This window comes from Monodon monoceros, unplaced genomic scaffold, assembly GCF_005190385.1.
Source record: "Monodon monoceros isolate NGI ecotype Baffin Bay Population unplaced genomic scaffold, NGI_Narwhal_1 Super_Scaffold_11, whole genome shotgun sequence".
NCBI lineage: Eukaryota > Metazoa > Chordata > Mammalia > Artiodactyla > Monodontidae > Monodon > Monodon monoceros.
The window spans coordinates 123,929,305-123,949,571 of NW_021703767.1; the positions used below are offsets into that span (position 1 = coordinate 123,929,305).

The following is a 20,267-nucleotide window of genomic DNA, read 5'->3' on the forward strand; positions in this document are numbered from 1 at the left end:
ATTTCATGATACAATACAGGGCCATACAATTAAAAAATTTTTTTCTATGCTAGTTATTAATGAATAACTTCATCTTTTACCTAATTCTTTTTTTAATTGTGAAATATTTCAAACATGAAATATAGATGATAATTGACAACATTTTTTGTGTTCTTAAACCCAGACTTGAGTATACATTTAGCTATTAAATGACAGATGTTAACATGTTTCCATATTTACTTCTTTAAAAAAGGAATTAAATATTCAGATAAAATTAATGCATTCTTATCCTCTTCTACTTTCTCACAACTCAGGATTTACCATTATTCTAAACTGTAATATATATGTTTTTGTGCTTTAATTATATATTATGTATCCATTGAATGCTTTGAACTTCCAGTAAATACTGTCATATCACATGTAACTTTTTGAAGTTTACTTTTTTATTACATTTTTTGAGATATATTAAGATTAATATGTGAAGTTCTAATTTGTTATTGTCACTTCTCTATTAATGTTTTGAGTAAATACAAAAATTTATCCATTCCCCTATTAGAAGCTATTTGTGTTCATTTGTTTTTGTTTTTTATTTATTTTTTAAACCTAAAGTTTACACACTTCTCTTACGTTTGGAAGAGTTCTTCAGTTTATATAGCCAGAAGTGGAATTGCCAGGTCATAAGGCATGCATATTTTCAACCTTACCACCATTGCCCAACTGGCTTCCAGAATGGTTGTACCAGTGTTATGTTTCTACCCAGAAATATCTCCTTGCCAATCAGACTTGTTAATTTTTTGCAAATCTAATGGATACAACACAGTATCTCATAGAATTTTAATTTGCATTTGTTTGGTTGAGTAATTTTTCAATGTTTATAAGTATTGTGTTTTCTCTCTGCTATAAGTTACCTAGGTTACTTCAAGGTTTATGCTTTTTGTTTTATTATTTTTAAAAAATCCTTCCCTGTACAGTTATCTTAAAGATGCTGTCTTATATTTTATTTTCCAAATTTTAAAACTTGATATGCTTTCTTCTCTTCTGTCTCTGCAAAAGTTTGGTCCTGGTATTGATTTTTTGGAATATAGGTTTTTTTGACTACTGATTTTCCTTAATGGTTATTGGACTCTTTGGGTTGTTTTCCCTCTTGAGTCACTTTGAGGCTAAGAATTGTCCAGTTCATCATTGTTTTTGAATTTATTACCATACTTTTTTTTTATAGCATCCTCTTGTAATTTAAAAACCTCTACTATGTTTAACTTTTTTCTCCTTTTGCATTTGTAAAATTATTTTGTATGCAATATTTTTTCCTTATTAGCCTTATTAGAGGTTTCCATCTTAGTATTTTAAAACAGTGTCCTTCTAGTTTTATGTTTTCATTTCTGTTTTATCATTGATTACATCTTTATAGTTTCCTTCCTTTTACTTGTGTTAATTCTGTTGTTCTGATTTTTTGAGATGAACACATAGAACATTAATTTCCATTTTTTTCATATATACAAATTAAAACCATGTTTCCTCTACTGCCTTAGCTGCATCCCATAAGTTTTAAAATATACTTATTTATGCATTTTCATAATACATCACACTATATGGAATTCAGTTCTAAATGTTTTATTTCCATTTGTATTTTTCAACTCCTGAACTAGTTTAAATTATTTTGACTCCCAAATTGCACTGGACTTTTGTTGTTGTTGTTCCTGTGACGTCTAATTTTATTGTACCTGACTATTGTCAGATTATGTGGTCTGTATAAGATCAGGGTCATATTTCTTAAGATTATTTATGCCTTACCGTATGTCTAGTTTTTCTGTCACATTTGTGATTGAAAAGGTTCCAGATGCTGTAATTATTAACCATAAGATTGTAAATTAGTCCATTAGATCAAATTTGTTAATTATGCCCAAGTCTTTATTCTCATCAAACTTTTACCTGTTTGTCACTTCAGACATATGTTAAAACCAACCATTATAAGTGCATTTGTCAATTTCTGCTTGCAATTTTGTTAATTTTCTAATTGTGGTTTTAATTTGTATTTTCCTAATGACAAATAATGTTGGCCAGCTTTTCATGTGCTTGTCATTTGTATATCTTCTTTGGAGAAATATCTATTCAAGTTCTTTGCTCATTTTTGAATTGGATTATTTGTCTTTTGAGTTGTGAGTTCTTTATATATTTTGAATTCTAGACTTCTAGTAAATAAATTACTGGCAAATATTTTCTCCCATTCTGTGGGTTGTCTGTTCACTTTCTTGATAGTGTCCTTTGATATACAAAATTTTTTACTTTGATGAAGTCCAATTTATCTATTTTTTTTCTTTAGCTGCATGTGTTTTTGGTGTCAGGTCTAAGAAACCATTGTCTGATCCAGTGTCATGAAGATTTATGCCTATCCTTTCTTCTGAAAATTTTAGTTTAGCCCTTATCTAGGTCATTAATCCATTTTTAGTTAATTTTTATATGGTATGTGGTAGGAGTCCAATTTCATTTTTTTTGTATTGATATCCAGTTGTCTCAGCACCATTGTTTAAAAGACTGTTCTTTCTTCATTGAATGATCTTGGCACTTGTGTCAAACATGGATTGACTGTAAATGTGAGGGTTTTTCCCTGGAGTCTAAGTTCTGTTTCATTGACCTACATGTCTGTCTCTGTGCACAGTCTTGATTACTTTGTAGTAAGTTTTGAAATTGAGAATTGTCTGCCTACATTCTCTTATAGGAGTTCTATGGTTTCAGGTCTTACATTTAGGTCTTTAATCCATTTTAAGTTTGTTTTCATATATGGTGTGAGAAAATGTTCTGTTTTCATTCTTTTATATGTAGCCGTCCAGTTTTCCCAGCACCACTTATTGAAGAGACCGTCTTTTCTCCATTATATATTCTTGCTTCCTTTGTCATAGGCTCATTGACCATACATGCATGGGTTTACTTCTGAGCTCTCTATTCTGCACCATTGATCTATGTGTCTGTTTTTGTGCCAGTACCATGTTGTTTTGATTACTGTAGCATTGTAGTATAGTCTGAAGTCTAGGAGGGTGATACCTCCAGCTTTGTTCTTTTCTTCCTTAAGATTGCTTTTGCTATTTGGGGTCTTTCGTGGTTCCATATAAATTTTAGGATTATTTGTTCTAGTTCTGTGAAAAATGTCATGGTATTTGGTTCATTTAAATGATATCTATTTATAGCCTATGGTAATTCATCATTCTTGTACTTCTCTTTTGTTCTTTAGACATGGTTCCTTTTACTTCTTTGAACATACTTAAAATAGGGGTTTTAAATTTCACAACCCTGCAAATCAGATTCTCTCCCTTGTTCAGGATTTTTTGTTGTTGCTGTTTGTTTCGTGACTTCTCATTTAATTATGTAAGGTTTTTGTTCTTTGTCATGTGTTGTCACTGATTTCTCTGCCTGGTTAGTTTATTGGTCAGCTAATGATTGACCACAGATTTCCCTAAATGCCTGGAATTCTTAAGTCTTTCAGTCTTTACTGAGGGGTTCTGTGTGCATGTTGGGGCATTCCGTCAGGAGTCAGCCAGGTAGTTCAGAGCTGTGCCTTAGCCTTAACTTGTGTAAGCCTCAGAGTTAGTAAGAGGTGAGAGCTAGGGCCTTCTAGCTTCTTTCCTGTCCATTTGCACAGCCCCAGGAATGCATACAACCATCGCCATGCACATGGCTTCTAGATTCCTATGGGAATGTTGTAGTCTTTCACTGTCCCCTGTGAACATCTCATTCCACAGTTTATTCTTTAAGTTTTTTAGTTAGCTTATTGTTTACCCCAACTATTATTTATCCCTAAGACAGCTGCAGTGTTAAACAATTGATTCAGATTATTTTTGAGAAACACCTCCAGCTAAAAGGCAGTTCACAGTAGGCAAGGTCTGAGTCAGGTCAAAGAAACAGTGTGAGTGGGATCTTCCTGGAAACTACTAGAGAGTTCAAAGAATGACAGTTACGTTGAAATGAGGCTTTGAAGGAGCTCCAGCCCCATTTTTGCCCCCTCTAGTGGCTACCAGATTGCTGTAGTCACAATGATTATGTGCCATTTGTTGCCAAGTCTACTGCAGAACTGGGAAGTAGGTAAGATTGGAATAAGTAACAGTAAAACTCAACTGAGATTCAGCCATTTTCTTCAAGAAACACTCCCCAGATTGTTGCAACACATTTTTGTATTTCCATATTACTGAAATAGTTGATCCTTGACAATTTTTTGCCAATCTTCTTGTTGTTTTTATGGAAGAGTGGATTTTCAAATGTCCTTAACCCCCTGTTTTTGCTGACATTACCTGGTTATACAGCTGCTTTCCAAAGACACCTTGAAGATGTTATTCCATGGTATTCTGATGTCTGTTTTTTTTTTGTTGTTTTTTTTTTGCGGTACGCGGGCCTCTCACTGTTGTGGCCTCTCCCGTTGCGGAGCACAGGCTCCGGAGGCACAGGCTCAGCGGCCAAGGCTCACGGGCCTAGCTGCTCCGTGGCATGTGGGATCTTCCTGGACCGGGGCACGAACCTGTGTCCCCTGCATTGGCAGGCGGACTCTCAACCACTGCGCCACCAGGGAAGCCGTCTGTTGTTATTTTTAAAAGCCTGCTGTCAGTCTAAACTGACATTGCAGAAAAAAATTTCTCTTTGCCTTTCATTTCTGCAGTTTTATTGTAATTTGTCTGTGTATGGATTTCTTTTTATTTTTACTTCCCCATTCTTATTGTATCTTTTCAATCAAAGAAAATCACCTCTTTTAGTTTCTACAGAATGTATCCATATTCTTCAACACTGCAGTTCTCTCACTCTCACAGTCTTCTGCAACTTTAATAGATGTATATTGGTTTTCCTTGTTCTGCCTTGTGTTTCTCTTAGCCTCTTTCCTATTTCTCTCCTTCTTTATGCAGCATTTTTTTTTGTAGTTTCTTTTACTCTTCCATTTTACTAATTATCTCTTCAGTATTGTCTCATCTCTTGTGTATCAGTGTAGTATGTTTATTTCAATGACTGTTTTTATTTAGGAATTGTATTTGATTTTGTTTTGTATACCTGTTCTTTTTTTAATACTGTACTCTCCTTATGCTTTCTATTCCTCTTCATGTCTTTCATCATTTTAGCATCTCTTTCATATTGTTCTGTTTTATCTCTTAGGGTGTCACCTTTTCATTTATCTGCTTAATCTTATTCATTTCCTTGTGTAGTTAATAATATTTGGTTTTGAATTCGTTATTGGTGAGTTTTGTGTTTTCTGTAAGGGTCCTTTCCTCCCTAGGGTGTGAAGGTTTGCCCCCCAAAATGAATTTTGGTCTAGTTTGTGCTTTTGCCCAAGCTCTTTATGCACGATCAGTCAGTTTTTATGTTAATTCTTTGCCTTCAGGCTCTCATACTTCATAAGTATTTATATTATATTTGAATCTCATAAGAATATGGGAAGGCTTGGGTTTTTTTGCACTTTCATGAACACCCCCCCCATTTTTATTGCTCACCCAGGGCCCAGGTTAGATGGCAGACTTTCATGGTATATCGTCTCATCAATGAGCAGACCTTTTCTAGTTCCCTTCATACATTTGACAGCCCTTTTAGAGCCCCAGCTCCTGCCATGTCCTGATCCTGCCTCTCGGACTCAAGACCGTCTCTTTTCTCATGGGCATTAAAATGTTAACCAAGTCAGTAACTTCCTGAGCCATTACTATGAATAATCTATATTTCTGAGATATAGAAGTCTCCTTTTTTTCTTTATTAATCATAACTTTTAAAAAACTTTTTTACTTTATCTGTTATTTTTTAATATGTTTTAGTATCTACAGCAACTTTGTCCACAAGGTTGCTAGAAACAGTTACACTTGTGATTGACTTTATCCCTGCAAGATTATAAGTATTTCTTGATTTCATTTTAAGTTTAATTTATTTAAAAACTTAAAACAGTTGATATTTATTGACTGAAACAGGTTTTGTATTAGGTTCTTCACATGTGTAATGACATGTAATTTACAACTTTATGAAGTTGTGTTATTCCTTTTTAGCAGATGAGAAATTTAAACTTAAGGGACTTTAAACAGTTTGTCAAAGGTTACAAAAATAATAAGTGGGGAGCTGGATTCAAATTGGGGTCTGTCAGACACTAAACTTGATTTCAGTTCTGTTATTTTGGTAGTGTAAGTGAGAAAAATTGTGGTAAGACCTATCTAGTAACTATTTGTTTATCAAAGTATTCTGGTGCCCCAAATATGTAATTGTCCATTGATTTTTTTTTTAAGAGGTTTTTAGTCTTTAGATTTTTTTTCCAGCATACACTTTTCTAGTGCTATTGAGGTAGAAAGAACAATTTGCTGTGGGTTTTGTTCCTTGAATGGGACTTGTAGGAATACCGAATACAGAAGTATCGGAATACAGAAGTGAGATTATGGTTCATATATAAAGGACCTTTGAGTACCATAAATGACAAAGAGCTTTGCTTTTAAATTAGCAGTAATTTCTAATACGGCTGTGTAAAAATAGAATAGGTAGTTTTGAATAGGTAGCAAAACTTTTGGTCAGTCACTTACTCATAAGAAATACTATGTAGATAAGAGGAGAATGGGTGATTTTAAGAAACTCTCCCTGGGGAACACAAACCCAGAGGGTTCTGGCCTACCTTTTTTCTTTTTCTTTTGGTTTTAGTGGCACACAGCCGCAACCCGTTTGTTAAATATTGTCTATGGCTGCTTTTATGCTATAACTGCAAAATTGAGTTATAAGGCTACCTTATAGCCTATAGCACCTAAAATTAAAATATTTACTATCTGGTTCAGTCCAGTAAATGTTTATTGACCCTTCTTATAAAGTAAACCCCAGTGAAAATGATTTTACTTTATTTGTCCGTAAAAAATGGGGAAAACTTTTCAAGCATAGGCTCGTAACTTGTTGGTTCTTTCCAAGGTCAGCACATAAGCTACATAGTGGTCTCCTTTGCTAAGAGCAGATTCTGGCCATATGATGTCTTGTTAATTATGAAAGGCTGAGCTAAAGACTTTGTCCTCAGTTCAGTCAGACTAATTGAAAGCCTCAACTAAGTTCTTTTCTCTTAGTTTTTTGTTTTACCCATTCTATTTAACTGTAAAGCACATTTAGCATCAAATAAAGTTCATTGTGACCTCAGGCAAAGGGAGGCAGCCACATGTGGGAGTGCTAGAAATAAACCTGGTATCTGTCTGAGGGGAAGCAATATGTGTGTAACAAGAAAAAGGAACTTGCCTGTTCAGTGAGATCTTTGCTGACTTTTTGTACTCTGACCCCATGTTTAAAAAAATATGCAGGACTTCAATTCTTTTGAGTTCATTTTCAAACCAATAGCTTTTTTTTCCCACCAAACATTTTTTACTGTTTCTATAAATATACATGCCCCAGTGTTCCTGTTGTACGTGTTTTTCTTTTGGCCAGCTGTTTAGGTTAAACCTGTTCATGTAGCACGCACTCTTTTAGGTTCAATGTCAAATCTTCAGATACCTTCTACAAATTACTATTTTGATCAGAATATTTTAGCACCTGCAAAAGTACCATGTTAGCATGAATGAAAGTGCATATTTCTCATTTTCATTTTTCTCTGATGTCTCAAAATATTCTTTTGGTATCTTCCATGCCAAATTAGAACATTTGTAAGCAATCAATATGTTAGAACACCCTGACCTTTGGTCAACAAATAGGTAATTAGACTTTTCTGTCAAGTCTGATAGGTTGCATGTAAGTCTACCTGGATTTTTGGTAGATTTGACAGTCCCATCTCGTGCCCCCCCCCCACCCCATACAGATGACATTGAATTTTGGAGAGTTGTCTTCACTGTGACTTTATATTTGAGTTGCACTAATGGGGTTTACTTCCCTTTTAAGAGAGCTACACAGCAGTTCTAATGACACTGGTTTCAGTAGTTAGAAGGATGAAGGAAGAAGATGGAAGCAATGCAAGCCTTAGGTAAAAGAATTATACTTGCCTCCTTTTGAAGCAATGGGCTAAGGTACCACTGAGACTTGGAGTCAAGGCCAGAGAAAGCTTTCTACATACTCATTCAGAGTAGGGTGATGGGGCTGCCATCCCCACTGCTGTAGAATTTATCTTATTTTACAATTCTTGCTTTAATGGAAAGATAACAAATTGCTCCCTGGGTCAGAGAGTCTGAGAAAGGAAGATAAACATTACTAAGCGTTGTCATGGCCTTTATAAGAAGTTGAGTGCAAAGGGTGCCCCCGTAAGGTGGTCAGGGCTCCAAGAGTTTGTCCCCAGCTTGACTTCTGTCAAACTGTCTCTATGACAAGGCTGTTTTTTCCTTCCCATTGTGAGCATTCCATCCTCAAGACGCTAAATGCTTTCATCATTGTCTGCTTTTGAAGAGGAAATTGTTGGACTTTTGCCCAGTTTGACTGCAAGTAGAGTAGGAGGAGATGTAGGAAAGTGAGCCAAAGTGCAGTTTAACTAGACAGTGTTTACTTCACATGTGTTGTGTCACGATAAGGATAGGGGTATTGGTAAAAACTTTCATGCTCCATAGCTACCTTTTCTAGTGAAGCATAAACTTTAAAAAAAGAGAAATAAATTAATAATGCATATGTAAAGCAGGCTATTGGTATATCAGGCTGTCAGCATGAAGTTTCACAATTTTGCTTCCAACCGTATTTTGCTAGAACTAGGGAAGTGCTTAAAGAGGCATAAAATTGAATTGTTGGTTGGAAGGAAATTTAGGAACTATTAAATGAAACTCTCCTCTTTTATCTGATTATTACACGGCTACCACACTCATTCATTCCCCCAACACACACACACACACACTCACACACACACATTTTTTCTCTTTGGTAAAGTCCTTATGTGGCAGATAGAGGTCTGCATGGTCTTTCCAACACTGACTCTTTTTTCCCCTCACCTGCTCCCCCTGTACTTTCCTCTGTCCCTCATGTCCTTCCTCCTCACAGAGATCTTTCTTGACTGTTGACACGTTCTACTGGCACTTCTCATTTATCCATTGATCACATGCACATTGTGCATTTGTGGTTTGTCTGATCAGTGAGAGCAGGGACTGCATTTTTGGCTCATTTCTGTGTCACCAGCAGCTAACACAATGCTTGGCACATAGCTGCACTCATATATGTATAGAACCCGTGAATTCCATCCATTGCATTTTCTGTAGTCACCTGACTTTTATTTGAACTTTGCAAGGTATTTTATTCCATTTTGTATTTGCTCTAGTGATAATACCATTTTTAGAAAACTGAAGAAAATGTTGACAACCAAAATGAGAAAAGGATAATATTAATATATGAAGAACTCATATAAATCTCTAAGGAAAATGTTTAAAACTCTAATAAATAGACCAAGTATGTGATTAGCTAATTCACAAAAGAAATTCTACATAAAATGGCTAAAAGAGACCTGAGAAAATGCTTATTTGCACTAGGGATCATATAAATGCAAAGCAAAGCAAAATCCTACCTATAGATTTAGCAAAAATTATTTGGCACAAGAAGCAGCCTGAGAGACCTCTTACACAGTGACTCTGTAGACTGTGTTAGGTTAAAAAGATAGTTTTAGAGCCACTCAGACCTAGTTTTAAGTCTTAGATCTTCCACTTGGTTAAATGTATGACTTTTTTGCAAATTAATTTTATGTCTCGTTTATAAAATTAGGAATTTACCTATTTATAGGGATTTTGTTATTGTTTGTTTAATTCATTCAGAAATACTTATTGAGTGCCTGCTTTGTGCCCAAACACATTCTCAGGTACTGAGGATACACACTGAACAAATTATCCCTGGCTGATGGAATTTACATCCTAATGGTAGAGACAGACAATAAACAAACACATAAATAAAATGTACAGGATGTTGGATAGTGTTGAGGGCTATAGAGGAAAATAAAGGAGGGAAGGGATGGCAGTTAGTATGTCACTGTGTTGCTATTTTAAATAGGATGATTCAGGAATCCCTTACTGAGACGGTGACATTTCAGCAAAGATTTCAAAGTGGTAAGGGAGTAAACCATGTAGATGTCTTGGGGAAGAATGTTCCAAGTAGAGAAAATAACACAGATAAAGGAATGAGGGAATATTGTACCTGATATGTTTGGGGAATAGCAATGGAGCCAGTATAGTAAGAACAAGTGATCAAGTGGAAGATACTATGAGAGGTGAAGGGGAACGAGATTGAAGGCCTTGTGAGCTACAACAAGCGGGTTGGCTTTCACTTAGGTGGGAAGTCATGGCTGAAATTTCAATCAGGGGAATGACATAATATGAGTATATTTTAAATGGATTATGTTGCTGTTGCATTTAGAACAGACTATGCTGTGGAAGCAGGTAGACTAATTAGGAAACTTGAATTTTGAATAGGGGTTGATGGTGACCTGGACTAGGGTGGTAGCTTAAGGAAGGGTGGAGACAGAGAACTGCTTAGACTCTGTACATTTTCAAGGTACGTAAATATTAGGCATGAGAGGAAAAGTGAAAGATTACAAGGTCTTGGGCTTGAACAACTGGAAGGATGGAGTTGTTGTTAACCAAGGTAACGTGTAGAGTGCTTAGCCTGCTGTGTGGCATCTACTAGATGCTACATAAAGGGTGGTTCCCTTCCCCAAAATTTAGGGTAAAAATGAAAGACTTTTCCTTTATCTGACGTGCTTGTGTCCACCTACACAAACAAATAGAATATTTCACCAGAATAATTAGTTAACAAATTATACATTTAGCTAGCACATTGGAGTTTAGTAAATTACTCCATCTGTTCACTAAGGTATTTACACTCTAATAGAAAGTGGAACTAATATTTTTCTATATGACTGATACAGTAATGGCAAGGTTATCAATAGTAATAAAACTTTTTTAAAAATCAAAGAAAAAACATACTCTCTCAGTGTTTCATTTTATGGATAGCATACACATGTGACTCTTTATGCCCCTTTTTTTTCTTTTCAGGATGCTGCCTTATGGCTGTTTAGCAACAGGAGACCACTCTGGCCTCATTGAAGTTGTGAGCACCTCTGAAACAATTGCTGACATTCAGCTGAACAGTAGCAATGTGGCTGCAGCAGCAGCCTTCAACAAAGATGCCCTTCTGAACTGGCTTAAAGAATACAATTCTGGGTTAGTGTATTTTGTTTGATTATCATTCTTCTGAACAAACTGCCAAACAAGTAACTGTTCTCGCAGTTAGAATCATCAGTGTCCTAGAGGAAATATTAGTGTTATTTATTGCTTCATTTCAGGTTAGATCAAAATGACAAATAGGCCTTCCTAAAATCTTACTGAAGATTAGCATCGAATTCTGCTTCATCTAGATCAAATTTCAGAGCTGGGCAGTAGTTTAAAAATCTAAGAACTTAAGTGTTTAACAAATAACATATAACTTTTTAAGTGCATGAACTTCCATAATTATGTGAATGTATGAACCTAAGTAAATTTTCAATAGATTTTTAAAATAGAAGTAAATGAGTTTGTAGGCTGATCTTTCCAAACTAAAAAATACAGTGCTAGGAATTGTGTTACTTACAATTATTGTGTTGGAAAAGCCCTAATACATAGGAAATTAAGGAATTTCACAGTGAGGGGAAAACACTGCAAGTATCTTTGGCTGAAGATTTTGAAGTCAGACTTAAATGTTATCATTGGCAAAATCCAAGAACTTGGACTTCCCTGGTGGCACAGTGGTTAAGAATCCGCCTGCCAATGCAGGGGACTTGGGTTCGAGCCCTGGTCTGGGAAGATCCCACATGCTGTGAAGCAACTAAGCCCGTGTGCCACAACTACTGAGCTCGCATGCTGCAACTACTGAAGCCCGTGTGCTGCAACTACTGAAGCCCACGCTTCTAGAGCCCGTGCTCCACAATTAGAGAAGCCACCGCAATGAGAAACCCGTGCACTGCAAAGAAGAGTAGCCCCTGCTCGCCGCAACTAGAGAGAGCCTGCATGCAGCAGTGAAGACCGAATGCTGCCAAAAGTAAATAAATAAATAAATAAATAAAATCCAAGAACTTGTATGTGAGAATTAATTTTCATATTTTGATTTTAGGGCCTTGTCCCTAAAGGGTCTATATTAGTTACTTCTGATATAAGTCAGTGACTTTAATGGTTGGCACTGTAATACTTAACTCTTAAATGTGGAATTCTAGTCTTCAGTCAAAACTACAAAAATGTTCCAAAGCCCAGCATCATTCAGCCAAGCTGATGGTCTCCTCTCATTACTATGCATATGAACCTACCCCCGTCCCCGACAGAAATGTGAGCCCCAGGACACAGCAGTTTGAATAGTTGATGTCCAGTTACCTGATGTCTTTGAGCAAGCCTGCTGACTCCTCCCTGCCCTGCTCCTCTGATCATCATCCTCACTCTTGGCTGATCCAGCATCTTCTCCTTATATGGTTTTGGCAGCTCTGTGTTGCAGTTGTTCTCACATTAAAAAGGAAACAGAAGTGTGGATTGGCTCCGTCCCACACACTTGGAGGCTGAAAACCTTCCTTGTTCCTATTTTTTTCTCTTATTCAGGGATGACCTGGACCGAGCCATTGAGGAGTTTACCCTGTCCTGTGCCGGCTACTGTGTAGCTTCTTATGTCCTTGGGATTGGTGACAGACATAGTGATAACATCATGGTCAAAAAAACTGGCCAGGTAAGCAACTTCCCAGAGTGCCAAGGGCCTCAGTGATGCTGTTACTTATGTGCAGCACAATCTCTTGTGAAACTCAGATTCTTTATGAGTCTCAGTCATGCCTTTGTCTTTCCTTTTATTTCCCACCCCTTGTTTCATATGCCATCTGCTTCATATATTGGTTTGTTTGCTTGAAGTTAGGTGATAAACATTTATTTAAATGTTTAAAAAATTATTTAGGTTATTTACAAGTGACCTATTCCTTCAATATAAGAAATTGTATTTGGGACACATATGTGCCTAAGAGCAGAAGGAGCAGATAATGTGCAGGATGTATTAACTTTAAAGAAGATAAGTGTTAAAAAAAGAAAAAGTTGAGACAAACCCCACTTGAGGCATTTTTTCTTTTAGAATATCAAATATAATCATCTGTGGGAGTAAGGCGATATGGAGTATGCCTAATATCATTTTGGGGTAGCTAGGGAGCTAGACCAGGTTATATAATACAAAGAAGCTCTTAGTTTTGAAGTGAAAATTTTCTTATTCTTCAGAGTGACTTTTGTTTGTAAATTCTTTAATATTAAGCAAAGACAGATGAAATAATTTGAGACTTTTTCAGTTTAGCCACCCTTAGAATTCCCTGACACTAGGGGCATTCCAGAGTAAAGACTCTGAGTCACTCTGTGAACTCTGGCCCTAGGTGGGACCCAGAGTTTTACACCTCCTTGGAGATCTGGGTAGTTCTGGCTTGATCTTTTGAGAGTTGAACCTTGTGTTCACACTTAAAAGGATTCCCTCCGACTTCTGGTTAATCAAGCTGAAACACAGGTTTTTCTCCATTCTTTCTTGATGCCCTTCTAATATATTGAGGAATAAGAAATATGTAAATCCAAGAAGTCAAAGATAATAGGAAAAGAGGCCAACAGTGGGTGAAAGACATCAACAGATTTGGGGATGAGCAAAAGGAGAATGGAAAAATAGCAGTGACTCGGCATAACTGAGAAAATGGCTACTTGTGGAAGGGTGTGTCAGTCTGAGGAAAGCTCTGGAATCAGGGGCACTAGGTGCTGCTGAAGGTGGGGAGAAGGGAAGAGGCTGAAAACAGGATTGATTGGCAGTTTATATATGGAGCAATTAGGTGCTTATATCTCCTTCCCAACTCCAAGAAGGGCTAGAGGATTTATTCTCTGAAGAAACCAATTCTTCTGACTCAAGGACAAACAGCTTCTATGGAAGCTAAGGGTAAGATGCCATATTAAAAATAGGGATGGAGTGAAAGTTGGCATGATAAATGGTATGATTCCCAGCCATTTCTGCTTGCTTTGCTCCAAGAACAGTAGCAACCAGGTGTATATTCCCACTCTCGCAATAGACTACATGGTTCTTCTCAAGAGAAACTGATCAGTTCCAGTGAAAAGGCTTACAGATGCTGACTTTTGAGGTCTTTCCCCAGATACTCTGCAAGGAAGCCCACTGATCAACAATCCTACCATGTCCATAGATTTTTCATTCATCTTGTTAGTGACTCATTCTTAAATATGAATGGTCAGCCAAAGATTATCAGACATTTGTTGAAAGCCTCCACCATGAAAGAGACCAAATCAAGCAAAATGGGGGGAGGGGGAAAGAAGAACTCTGGGAAAACAGTACCTGCAGTAAACAGAGGATGATTTAAGAAGTAAAAACAGAAAAGATACTGCATCTATGAAGTAGTAAGATTCTATTTTTAAAAATTAGAAAATGGAATTCCTGTAAATTAAAAAGAGGAACAAATAAAATAGAAGTATAAACTAAAGATCAACTAACATTTCTTGAACTCTTTAACTTGTGGAAAGCACAGTGCTTTAAGTTCTTTATATACGTTAACTCCTTCAATCCTTATGATAACCGTACAGAGTAAGTGGTAGTGTTATCCCCATTTACAGGTGAGAAGATTGACACAACAGAGAGTGGACATACCAGAATTAAATCCTGGCAGTTTGGCCCAGATTCTGTTTTTTAGGCACCAGGCAATGTATTGCCCTTTAATATCCCGAAGAGGACCAAGATATCTGATAAGTAGAAGAAAGAGGATCCAGAAATGATAGAGGATCAGTCCAGGGAGGTTCACCATCTAGCCTAATAAAAGTTACAGAAAGAAGTAGCACATAAGAGGAAGGGAAGGAACTTACCCAAAAATAATACAAAAACATTTCCCAAAGCTGATGTTTGTGACTATCCAGTCAAAAGGGCACGGAAGTTCCCTTACAGTAGATGAAACAACCCTTACTAAGGCCATGCATCGTGACATTTCAGTGCATCAGGCATAAAGTGATGGTCTTAAAACCTTCCCAGAGATACAGCAAGACACTTACCAGGGTTCAGGAGTCAGAAAGACTTGACTTCTAAAATAGCAGCGTTGGAAACTGTTTAAGACAGTGGGAATTAGCCTTCATGATTTTGAGTGAAAATGATTTCTAACCTAGAATTCTATACCAGACTTTCAGTATGAATGTAGAACAAAGACATTTTCAAACATAAGGTTTCAAAAGCTGTGTCTCTTCTGCATCTTTTTTCAGGAGGATGCCAGAATAAGGGCATCCATGAAAATAAGGGTCTCAACTGGGGTGCTTTTGCCCTTGGAGGACATTTGTCAATGCCTGAAGACAATTTTGGTTGTCAGGATGCGGGAGGGGGTATTCTACAGGCATCTGTGGGTAGAGGCTAGGGGTGCTGCCAAACATCTTATAGTGTATGTAAGATAGAACCTCACAACAAAGAATTTTAGGGCCTAAATGTCAGTAATGCCAAAAGTGAGAAAGCCTGGTCTACACCAAAAGAGAAATGATGTGGAACCCAGGAAACAGGGACTGCAAATGGGAGGAGAGTGAAGGTTGAGCACGGGGTGATGGTTCTTTGGCAGGCTTAGAGAACAGCCAGCCCAGACAGGAGCTAACAGATTACCTGACCATGTGGAAAACTGTTGTGAAATGATTTTTAGATTTTTAAGATTTTGTGAAGAATTAATGACCAGATCATAGAACACTAAGACAAAAAATAGTTTTGTCAAGAAAAAAGATGAGCAAGAAAAGGAAGCGTAATCATAGTATACTATTACCACATGGCTTATGTACTTCGAACAGTAAACACTGGATATTGATTTAACCAGAAATTATGATATAATGTGTTGCATTATGAGGCATGACATCAGCACAGGAGTACTAAATCTTTACCTTCCATAATAATCCAAAATTAGGAAGTAAAAAATAATTATAAACATACTGTTTAGAAAAATGGAGACATATATCAGGAAAAACACGTGGACGGGTAGGGAGAAGTTACCTCTAAGTAGTAGCGCTTAAGGTGGTGAGGGAACTGGTGGGGCAAGGATGTACTCTCTCTTTGTTTTATTTCTGTGTATAAAACTATTTGATTTTTTAAAATCAAACATGTTTATTATTTGGATGTATTTTTCTTTTTAAAGATTCATCTTTCCCACTGTGTATATGCAGTTTAATATCAGGGTTATTATTGAATATAAAAGACCTTCGAATGTCAGAGCACTCTTTTCCCAAATGATCCAGGAGGCCGTGTAGTGTGTCTACTACTACTCCATTTGATGTAGTGCATGGGCATCTAGGACTGCTGCGGCCTTGGATTTTTATTTGGAACCCACCAGAAAAAAAGGGGAAATTAAATCCCATTTGTTTTCCAGCTCTTCCACATTGACTTTGGACATATTCTTGGAAATTTCAAGTCTAAATTTGGCATTAAAAGGGAGAGAGTGCCTTTTATTCTTACCTATGATTTCATTCATGTGATTCAACAAGGAAAAACAGGAAACACGGAAAAGTTTGGCCGGTGAGTATTGTCCTCGTGTCAGCGTAAACACATCTAATGTTTTCTCAACTGACCAGCTAGACTAGCATTTAGCTGAGAGGTATATTTAGATTGGGGAGATAGTCAGTCTGCTAACAGGAGGCTTTGGGGGAACTTGCCTGTCAGATCCTGTTCTGGTTCAAAGAAGAGAAGAAAAATGCTAGAGGGCTTCCCTGGTGGCACAGTGGTTGGGAGTCCGCCTGCCGATGCAGGGGACACGTGTTCGTGCCCCGGTCTGGGAAGATCCCACATGCCGCAGAGCAGCTGGGCCCGTGAGCCATGGCCAACGAGCCTGCGCATCCGGAGCCTGTGCTCCGCAACGGGAGAGGCCACAACAGTGAGAGGCCCGTGTACCACAAAAAAAAAAAAGCTAGAAATTTGAAATAAATTATTGTTTTATTCCAATAGTATACCACCTTTTACCTGTATTAGAAAATTCTCTGAAACTGTTAAGACATTTGATAGTGAGATGCTGAGAGGGACTGGCATTTTGCTGTCATTCTGTGTGAAGTGCAGTAAGAGAGTCAGGGTTCAGGGAAAGACTTTGTAATCTCTGATCTATTCCTTGCTGTTTGTAGGTTTCCAAGCACATTACTTGTCATCTTGTCTTTACTTCTTCATTTTAAATGGGGACAAAAATAATTATATTTCAGGGATATTTTGATAATGAGAGATATGTTACATGATGTGATCAACTCATCCATATGCTTACCAAATGATTGCTAGTATCATTTCCAGTTCCGCATGGGTTTCTGCAGAGTATAACTCTGGATCCATTTTCCTCTTTGGCAAAATTAGGGAGATAGGATTGGGTGGTCATCTTGAATGACCAGCTTGAAGAGGAGAGAGAGGGAAGGCAAGATGATAGAAAGGTACAATGCAAATTCATTGACACTGGTTTGGGGGACATTAAAGAAATTAAGTCTCTGGAGTCAGACCACAAATCTAGAATCTAGAATTATGGTTAGAAATCCTTATGGATTATAATCACCACTTTTTTATAATTAATTTTTGTGACACATAGAATTAAAAAGCCTAGATTAAGTGTTAAATTGCCTTTTACCATATAATTTCTATTTAATTTTGTTTTTGAAAAAGATATGTGTGGTTTTAGAGAACTTGATTTATTTTATGTAAATTTTAGTCCTGGGACAATTTTCAAAAGGGTAAAACTCAGAAACGAACCTTTAGTTCAGTAGAAATTTTCCAGCTCTTATGGAAAGTCTAGCTATATCACTCATTTTCCTTTATGAAATTGCTATTTCCGTTCTAACATCATACTCTTGTGATTTGCTGCATCAACTGAAGGTTCCGCCAGTGTTGTGAGGATGCATATCTGATTTTACGACGGCATGGGAATCTCTTCATCACTCTCTTTGCACTGATGTTGACTGCAGGGCTTCCTGAGCTCACATCAGTCAAGGATATACAGTATCTTAAGGTATAAACCTCTTTTCTTTGTAAATTGGACTTTGTGAGCATAGAGCTCAGCCGTACCTACCTGTTTCATTCAGATGTTCAAAGGGAATGGAACAAAGTCATTTCCTGTGAGACAGTTTTACCCAGGAGTGGTAGTGACAAGCAGCTAAGTAGTTGTCTTGCAGTAATCATAAATTCATTTCATCTTCAAAGAGCCTCTGGCAGAGGTCATATTATCACCATACCTTGGTGTTCATTCTCTCTCCCATAAATGGTATTTGAATAAGGACATGGGGTATGCTGTGTGGCCAAGTCAGCCTCCTGCAGACTTTTGAGATTCGCATCTCACTACAGAGAATATATAAAATCAGATTTTTTCCCTTCATTTTCAGGACTCTCTTGCCTTAGGGAAGAGTGAAGAAGAAGCACTCAAGCAATTTAAGCAAAAATTTGATGAGGCACTCAGGGAAAGCTGGACTACTAAAGTGAACTGGATGGCCCACACAGTTCGGAAAGACTACAGATCTTAACGATCAGCCTTTGCTCCTAATGTATTTGTTGGTTTCGTTTAGTTTTCATTTTGCACTTGCACTAAATTGAACGTGACCCTGCCAGAGATGTTATAAAGGGAATGAAATCCTGGAACCCAGAGTTAAATTAAAAACAATGGCATCCCACAGAAACCTAATCTGAACAATCCCTGATGACCACCCTCTGCTTTTTGAATGCTTCCAAGATTCATCATGCAAACTGTCAACATTATGGATAATCATTTCCTGCTGACTTTGCACGCCAAGGAATGCTACTAGAGATTGTTTTTTGTCTTTCTGTTTTTTGTTTTTGTTTTTTTTAAGTATTTGGTACTTTTCTGGAAAGGTGTAAATACTTCTTTTTCATATTGTGACCAAGTGTTATCACTCAGCCAACTTATCCACACCTGGGGACTAGTAGCTGTTCTTACTTTCCAAATGAGGCTTAAAAGAAAGCTTTCTTTCTTCCCTTTTTAAATGTGGAAACTACAAATTATAATATAATTTGAAATTATGATTTTTCAAAAATCTTTTAAACCTGTGGAAACATTAATTCTTTTGTTGATACTTATCTACTGTGATAGCATCATCCCAGCCAGACTTGATGAAAATCTGCTTGGTGAGGCAAATATAATTTATGCTGCATATATATTTATAAAATTTCTAGTGGGAGTTCTACATAAAAAGGATGTTATTTTGATTTTCTTCAGCCTGTGTTTTAAAGTTTTACAAAAGCAGAGCTTTTTCCTAAGTTACTTTTTAGTTAACTATGTGATCCAGTTCTTCCAGCTGCTTCTATAATGAGGCACATATTAATACAGTTTTTACATGGTATCTATGAAAGAGTTCACTTCATAGAGCATAATACTTGAGCAAATGTATCCAAGACAGAAAGCAAATGAAAAGGAAACTATTTATGGAATAAACTCCAGGCCTAAAATTCAGTATTTTAGTAAAATGCCAGCTGTTCTTACTGTATTTATTAAAACTTGTAATAATGTGATTTTTCAAGGATATTAGTTCAAATTGAAATGTTTCATGCCACATGGAATTCTTTAATTTATTTGTTGAGGTACCATATATTTAGGGTGCTAGATGGCAGAAAATGTTAATATGTGCAATAGGAACTACTGGTTTGAATGTGTAAATGGATGCTCTTCCTGAGCACTGGCAACATCCAGCAAAACTACTGCTTATTCTCCAAAGACTATTGGGAGCTCTCAATCCTCAATGACATGGGAAAGAGAACTGAGTATTTGCCCTGCGACTGAGTTTTCTATAGGAATTTTATTAAAGATTGTTTAATTTTGTTGTCTTCCTTAATGTTCTCAGTCAAATAAATGGGTGAGCTGTTTTTGGCTGCTCTTGGGATGTGTGGGCCTCTTCTTTATGGGCAGCACAGGACCTTGGCACTGGGACTCTTTAAGAAATGGTCAAGTCAATAGACGAACCAACCTCAGGGTAAGCTAAGGCTCATGGTCTCTTCCGTGACTTCTCTCCTTGTTTCCCAACCCCATCAAGCAGTATGGGAGGCCTTTTGGACTTTGGTTGGGAGCCTGAGGCAAGAGGGTGTCTTCACTGAGTTTCCATGCCTTTGGGAGGTATCCTGAGGTCTGGAAGAACATCCCTTCAGTTACTTGGTACCCAAGGCCAGACTAGCCACTTTGTAGCTCTCTTCTATTGGGCAGGTGCTCAGAGCACAGTTTCTTGGAAATAACTCAGCTGATGGTGGGGATTGAACTCTGAACTGACCATTCCCAGGGCTGCTCTAGACTTGGTGAGAGTTGCAGAAATAGGACTGTAGGAGGACAGGTTTGTTCAGGGATCTTTGTCTGACAGCAGTCCACCATTACATGTACCAGGTTACGGATCAGGGGTTTGAAGAGTGGTGAGCATTGC

General features: G+C 37.2%; 1 protein-coding gene across 3 annotated transcripts in view; it reads left to right on the forward strand.

Moving 5' to 3' along the window:
• Positions 1-19,741, forward strand: part of PIK3CB (phosphatidylinositol-4,5-bisphosphate 3-kinase catalytic subunit beta) — a 147,079-nt gene extending 127,338 nt beyond the window's left edge. For 2 of the 3 annotated variants that reach the window (XM_029214289.1, XM_029214290.1), the window contains exons 19-23: positions 10,893-11,060; positions 12,459-12,582; positions 16,256-16,401; positions 17,728-17,860; positions 18,231-18,687. In XM_029214289.1, the coding sequence (XP_029070122.1) occupies positions 10,893-11,060; positions 12,459-12,582; positions 16,256-16,401; positions 17,728-17,860; positions 18,231-18,368 (709 nt within the window). In that variant the 3' untranslated portion in view covers positions 18,369-18,687. Of the gene's footprint in view, positions 1-10,892; positions 11,061-12,458; positions 12,583-16,255; positions 16,402-17,727; positions 17,861-18,230 lie in introns of all 3 variants that reach the window. The other variant, XM_029214291.1, reaches the window with a different exon arrangement.
• The last annotated feature ends 526 nt before the right edge of the window (positions 19,742-20,267 follow it).